Source organism: Etheostoma cragini, chromosome 13 (genome assembly GCF_013103735.1).
Source record: "Etheostoma cragini isolate CJK2018 chromosome 13, CSU_Ecrag_1.0, whole genome shotgun sequence".
Classification (NCBI taxonomy): Eukaryota; Metazoa; Chordata; class Actinopteri; order Perciformes; family Percidae; genus Etheostoma; species Etheostoma cragini.
This window is the reverse complement of record NC_048419.1, coordinates 16159424-16167212: the sequence shown is the minus strand read 5'-3', so window position 1 is coordinate 16167212 and position 7789 is coordinate 16159424. Positions and strand designations below refer to the sequence as shown.

Genomic DNA, 7789 nt, shown 5'->3' with positions numbered 1-7789 from the left:
TATTTGATTAAGGCACCTGGTTCAGCAGGCATCATATTCAAAAACCAAGTGCAAGGTGAGTAACACTCTTGGTCTTTTGTCATAGGAAAAAAAGGTGTGAAAAAAACATGTGTGGTAATAATATACTGCAATTGAGTCATGGACACTTTCAAACAAAAACATAAGTGTCTTTGTGCTCATTCAATATCAGCAGGTATTAAATCATTCAAATTAGAGTGCAGTGACTGAACTTTCTGACCATGGAGACGATTTCCGTGGATTGGCCAAATTAATTCCCAATCTGCAAAGAACTCCAGACGTCACTTGATTCTCTCAGTGCTATGCAGGAAATCGGCATGCAGAAACATCATTCCCACCGCGTTTTTTGTTGTTTGTAACAGAGTACATTTCTTTCGGTATCTAATTTACACAGGGAAAAATATGAAGGGTAGTAAGCAATACAACCTCTGAAGATGAGGTGTTTCTACAAGCAACGAGGGCAGCCCACATGGGTCTGAACAAGACAGGAAACATTCAAATGCCCAGAAAGAAACTCCAAGCCAGACTCAGAGATCTGACATCACAGCCAGCAGGAGGTGAGAACTTTTTTTTTTTTTTAAACAAATTTAATTTATTGAGACAAGAATATTTGGTAATGTTCATTTTACAGATTTGTAATTTTTTCATAATCTCCAAAGAAGTTTCTTGAAAACAACTACTTTATGTATTTTCACTTGTAAAGCTGTTAGTGAAGATGTTAGCAAACATTCATTTGGAGTCGTGTTTCTGGCCACTTAGGGTATATAAGTCCAACATTCATTCTCTTAAAGCTCTGTTTTGGTCTCTACCAACTCCTGAGGGAAAAATCTGGATCTTTATCTGCTTAATGCACCACTATATTCACCATCTAGTTGCTAACTGTCTGCCGTTTGGTGCTAAGCAGGTGGTATACAAAGGCTTTTCAGAGCTTTAAAGCTAGGGCTGGAAACTAGCCTGATGAGAGTGCTGAGACTGAACCAAAACAGTAATGTTGCTGGTCATAAAAACAAAAACAATGAGCTCAAAGATGCTAGAAGGCTCGTAGAGCTGAGGGAAGCTGCAGTTTTTTTCAGTTTTCTGTGGGTTTTTATTACTACGAACAACTGTATTGTTTTTTTACACCATGTTTTTACACATAAATATTAATTAATGCAGTTGTATCCCACGTATATTTTCACTCATTATTAAATGTTATAATAAGGAGTGAATATTTACTTGGGTCATTTTCCATATATGTTGAATTATATGTTTGGCATGTTTAGCTGAGCTGCTTTGCACTGACTAAAACTGTAATTGATTAATTGTAGGAGTATCAATTACTTATTTTCCCAATTATTAAATTGAATACATGTAGCTCTCCAAAAGAAACTTCTTTCAAGTTATTCTTAAATTACAGGAACAATATTAAAGCAAAGCGTCACCAAATATTTCCTCTGGAGATCGTTTCTGAATGCACAAGATAAATACATAGCAACATGTTTACATTAGAAGGAAATCCAACTTGCTTTTTAAATTAACAAAAACAATGTCCTAAGACACCAGAATATGTGCTTATATTTTGCAATTTTGTAACTTTCAGATGGAATAAAGATCCTCTGTGACTTTGGGCAGTGGTATCAAATCCAGGAGTCTGACTTTTACAATATAAATAATGGTATGCTGAACAATAGCGAACATACAGCTCAATAATACAGTAATCACCATTCTGTTGTTGTTCAGAGTTAGAATCTTCCTCTGATTGGTCCAACAGTTAGAATCAATGAAAATGATTGGGAGGGAAAGTCTGGTCTGATGATAGTTATAAACAATAATCACATGTAATTTGTAAGTGGATCCAAATCCAGATTTTAATTTTTGGATTACTTCTTTAAAAAAGAAATGTAATCAGCACCATGTGACCAACCCCAGTTGTATCACGGCAGGAAATCAGATTTAAATCCTTCGTGAGAGGAAAATGTTGTAGGTTGTGTATGTTTGAATACCATTGGGGAAACAGCAAAGAAGCTTTTAGAATTCTTGTAACACGTCTGTTGGCCTTTTTTTGTTTGTGTACAGAGTATTGCACTATATTGATTGACATTATTGATAATTCATAACATACACACACACAAAATATTAAAAAAAAAGAATGGCAACAATAATTGGAATACATAAAAATATTTTCTTTTGATTTTATATGTCATCACATATGTCAGATAGAAGCACGATATTACCCTGATTTGCTGAAGAGCTTTATGGATCCACTTTTTATTGGACAATAGTAGCACAAAGTTACACACTATTAGCTTAATAGTTGTATAGGATTTACGTCAGAAAAAAAAAAAGAATAAGGAATTGTTTTACTGGCGTGGATTTTCACTCATTTCCTTGACTGTTAAAATGCCACAGAGTCTCCTGGTTTGAATGTAAAGTTGCACAGCTTGCACCTATCATGTTAAATGTAAAAACCTGTGAGGACTCTTCCTTGAATCAACCTCGTGATCCACTACAAAACACACACGTTCTGCTGAGCTGGTCTACTGTTGGACAACCAGCGGCCCTTTAACTACTGTTGACCCCCTATCAGACATGGGCAAAAATTTGGCTGAAAAAAATGCTTCAAATATTGTCCCAAAAGATACAACTGATTACACATAGTAGTTTTAAGCATATTTCAAACATATTTCCCCACGTCTGCTTTTTCAGTCAAGGTCGTTTTAAGCCATTAGGCTGAATGGTTTTGTTGTTGTTGTTGACCGTTTATTTGCAGAACAATGTCATAAACCTCGGGCACAGCCCCTTGGCAATTGACATGCCTGCTACAATATTATTTTTTGTGTGTGTAGGTGAAAAGTTCAAAAAGGCATTAAGTGTCCGGATTGAGTCTCCATTTATAACTGGCTTGCCATACAGTACAGTGATATAGTAACTTCCCCAAGGCGGCCCAGAACAACATCTTTTAAAAAGGGCTCTACCCCTGCCGCCCTAGGCTAAACCCCCTCCTCAATAAGTCACAAGTAGAAATCAGTTTACAAATGATAACAATATAGCTCTCTGGAGAAATGTGTCTACACTGTACATCACCCTGAAGAGGAAGCCAAAGCAGAATTAGTTTATCCATAGGAAACCTCTACTGAAGGCAAATGAATCATGACGCCAAGGAGGTTAGCATCAGGATCAACTTAGGGGCCCTGGAATCAAAACCCTCTTTTTTAAGACCACAAACACACTATCCACACGGTTTCTGACCAGGAAATAGACCTATCCTGTCTAGACTGGGGTTCCCAAAGCCAAGCAATGATTATGCTTATACCACACCTAATATCATTAGATGGCTCCAGAAACATTGTAGACCTAACCCTCATCAGGCCATACACCTATTCCCTGCTAGTTTATAGACCCAGCCAAGTCAGGTAATAGACCTATCCTAGCAAGTAGTCAACAAGCACACTTGCAGCATTCACACCAGGCCTTTTTTAGCAGCAAATGGAAGAAAAAAATGCTTTTTCTTTTTGTTTTGTTTTCCTTTTTTGGACAAAGTGCTTTTGTTTTCACACATAGAAGATAGAGTATTTTATACACATACCTAACATTTAGAAGATACATATTAACTTATAGTCTATTTACAAAAATGAATCACTTCTAAGAAAATAGCTATGGACGGTAGGGAAGAGCAAGTCACTAGGCTACAACTAGACTAAAATGTCAAAAAAGAATCATGGATAATCATTCTAGTTTCAGAAAAAAGCACCATTTCTCCCTTTTAGGCGGAACATAAATCCGTAAAAAAAATAATATATATATATATATATATATATATTTATATATGTAGCACTAGCTGTTATTCAATCAAAATACAGAAAGACGACAGCTCTGCATCACCATCATCAGACATCAGTTCATTCTGTGAAGGAGTACTTTCTTCACTTCAACCTAACCTGAATTAAGCCTCGTCAAACACTTATTGTTTGTATGTATTTGCCTACTAATAGAGTGAACTCTGGTTGAATTTTAAAATTCCTGGCAATGGTGGCATTTCTTTCCGGGAGGCGGCAGGCAGGGCAAGCATAAAGGCATCATGCATTTTAAAGGTTGGACATGCTGCCAATTTGTGGCCTGGATATTGTAACTGTGTGTTTTGGTAAAAGAAGTTATTCTTTGCAGCTGTGACTGGTCAGGAAGGATGTGAGCTAAGGACTGAAGGCAATGCTTGGCAGAAGAATTCAGCAATGCAACCCCAAAGGCAGCAATGCCAATCCCAGGAAATGCAAAATTCAACCGATTTCATGGTCAAAGAGGGAATATGTGTAAAAATCGAAATGATTTTCACACCAGATCAATCTGGGACAGACTCAAATGGCTTTGGCTTTCTTACAGCAACTGCCCTCAAACTTTCATGTTGTTGTCCTCTGAGTTTCTTGCTTTTCTAGACAAGTCACTGTTCTTATCCTCTTTTTAGACCATTAAACTAGACCATGGCTGCACTGCATTTTTTAAAGGGGAACTACGCAGTTTTTTAGCTTAATTTACCTTAACAGCTTCGGAGTCATTAGAATGGTTTCATGACTGTTTTTGAATTGAATGGTGGTCGTCTCGCTCCCCCCTAGCACCTGTGAGCGAAAAAAAAAAAACAGGAAACAGGAAACCGGCTAACAAGGTAGCGATGGAGTTTTCACAATATTGTCACGCCTGAGCCGTCAAAATAGAAACCGAAACTTGTTGTCGGAGGAACAGAGAAGGAGGAAACGGCAGATTGACTGAGCGAGGAGTCAGACACTAGTAAACATAGAAGCTGCCAAATATCTATTCCGAAGCTGTAGGGGGAGCTCAATAGAGAAACCCGCGAGCAAAAAGCGCCCCTTTAAATAAATCCAGTCATTATTCTGTGTATATCCCTCAGCAAGCAAAAGAGACTGAAGGGGTCAAGTGTTGGTCTTCAGATCGACTGGCTGCTCTTTAAAACCTTTCTCCTCTTTTTGTCCACATCTTCTTCTCTCCACTCAACTAATACTTCAAACCCAACAGGAAAGATAGCAGGCAGCTTAATTAAGTACAAAAATATAACAATAACTTTTTTTGTGGTTTTTCTGTTTTTTTCCTCTAACTTTCAATGCAAGGGTAGGCTTAAGAAATGTGTCATGCTTAAAAATTAATCAATTGTCATGAAAAGTGGCATTTCACCATTGATAGATAGATATAGCATTAATGTTTCTATAAACAGTACTTACTAAAACACAATTCAGTAAATATTTTGTTGATGAACTAGACCTCGTCTACACACAGAAATCAAACAAGTGACAACAGGAACAAAACATTTTGGTTATTGTTGGTGACATTTTGACATACAAAAATGTAATATAGCTTATGAACTAGCGCTCTTGGTTTTTTGTCCTAGATAGCGCTATTAAAACAATTAGCATGTGGATGGAGGAATCAGTTCAGGAATGAAGTGCTTGCTAAGCAACACATCTACTGGAGAAGCCCACATATGGGGTTACTTTTTAGATTTAAAAAATTAATGAATGTTCTTTTTCTGACCCAAGCTAATTTCACAGTTCTATGAAGTTTCCTGACCCTCCCACATTTCTTACATTCAATACGGCGTCAGGTAAGCTGTGCAAAACCTTACTTTAACTGGCTGGTCGCCATTTCGTTGCATGTGTCTTTGGTACAAAAAACAATCAAAATATAGTGTGCAAATATTTTTTTTGTAACTCGAAACAAAAATATCTTTTAACCCTCCCATAATCCCTAAAGACAGAGTACCAAAAACCAAAAGTAATCTATTGCAGAGCCCTCCTATATACACAGACTCTGTGGCATGATGCAACAAGAGCTTCCACTTGTTTTATGTACATTCAGAATATCTTTAGACAACTGAAATACACACAGTTTTCTCCCTCCTCGCATTCACTAACAATCTCCCTCAGTGTGAAAGTAGTACTCTCCTTGGCTGGACCTTAGGGAGTTCTGACCAATCACCTCTTCTTGTTCAGTCCCTCTCACACACTCATTCAGACTTACAGAAACACACACATACATACATACATACATACACAAGGCACAATGAATAGAACTCTGATCAAACACTAGTATGAACACACCAAACTGTTAGCCTGGTCATCTGTACTGTACAAAAACTGGAGACAGTGTCCTTTTTCACTAGGAGACACTGTACAGTTTCCTAGAGGAGATGGATCACTGTTTGTCATTTTATCACCACCATAATCATCTTCCTCACAGTCTGCTCCCATTGTGGCAAAATGCCCGTTTCACCCAGTCCAGTTACAACCAGCACAAGGCCAAAAAGCACCAAACGACATGCACTTCCTCTCAACATGGTCAACTACCTCCTTAAGTTAATGGAGTCAAAATTAGCCATTAAGCTTCCTCCTGCCTGCCGCAAACTGCTTAAATCGTTAAAGTCTAATTAGAATTTTAAGCTTTTGCCTTTTATATTTCGAGATTTCTTTTACTAAGTTAACTCCAACATTTTAACAACAGCAGACCTGATTGGCAAACAGGGGATGGCATGAACATATTTAGTCCTTCAATACGAAATAAATTCTGCCACCCTGAAACACCTCAGAGCATGCTGCTTTTTTTTCCTCTGTGGCTGTCTTGGCAACTAAAGTACTTTATTAAGTGGATCAATTTGACATCCTGGAGTTAATATGTGTTGCCATGTGAGCCACTTCCAGGAAATGATAACTGGAACTTTTTCCAACCTTTAAAAGGTGTCCGACCTGAAACAATATTTAATCTATCAATTGTGTGAAAGTATTTTGGTGGTAACACTTGTGTGACTGTCTCTGCCTCAGCCCTGGAAGCAGATATCTGACAGAACCACCCCATACACTACACAATGGTAAACACATCTTATTATCACCAGTGGATTTAGGATATGCTATTAGCCATACAACTAATTATCCCTTGCTTTTAAAAGGCGCTTTTCCTAGCAGACGCTCAAGATGGGTTGGGAGACAGTGACACATTGACTCTGCGCAGTGTGCAGAGACAGTAAGCTAGGGTGTATGCCATACAAGTGCATGGCTAAATCAAGCACACATACATACACACATGGAGTGGTATGTGTGTTTGTGTGACTAACAATGTGTATGTACTCTGTGTTGGAGGGGCATGCAGAGGGGAGCATAGTTACAATGGAACAGCACGGTGGTAATATTTAGTCCACTCCTCCTCTCAGTGGGCCATGGTTTGTCTAGATTTTGGAAGTGGGGACACGCAGACCAACCAGTCCACCGGTGGGATCGCCTTGTCCTGTGTTCTCCAAGATCTTGTTGACAAAGTCTGAAGTCTGCCCAGCAACCGGTGATGCCACTGTACGCACAGAGACACATGAAGATACATTCAGAAACTTGTTTATGCAACCTACTTGTTTCAAACAAATACTTTCTTTTGTAAAAGGCTTCATCTGTATTATTCACTGATTGTGTTTATAATGTAATAAAAAGGGTCAACATGAATTGATTGATTTGCTGTCTAAATACTAGCTATATTATTTCTTGTCATTTGCTTTTTCAATCATGTAGATTTTAGCCATACAGATTTTAGCCTATTTTTTACCTACTTTTTAAAACATTTTATTAAAGTTTGATTTTGTTCTGTTTAGATTATGTTAAATCCTATTTTGAATAAATATACACTACCGTTCAAAGGTTTGGGGTCACATACAAATTTCCATACCATTGCATTATAGACAGAATACCAGCTGATCTGCCCATTATCAGCTACCATTCATCCAATGTTCTAGAGGCACATTCTGTTTACT

The 7789-nt window shown here is 37.8% G+C and overlaps 1 protein-coding gene across 4 annotated transcripts in view; it reads right to left on the bottom strand.

Annotated features, from left to right (window-relative positions):
- Window positions 1-5095: 5095 nt before the first annotated feature.
- Window positions 5096-7789, bottom strand: part of crebrf (creb3 regulatory factor) — a 27461-nt gene continuing 24767 nt past the window's right edge. For all 4 annotated transcript variants that reach the window (XM_034890375.1, XM_034890373.1, XM_034890374.1 and 1 more), the window contains one exon: window positions 5096-7338. In XM_034890375.1, the coding sequence (XP_034746266.1) occupies window positions 7220-7338 (119 nt within the window). In that variant the 3' untranslated portion in view covers window positions 5096-7219. The remainder of the gene's footprint in view (window positions 7339-7789) is intronic.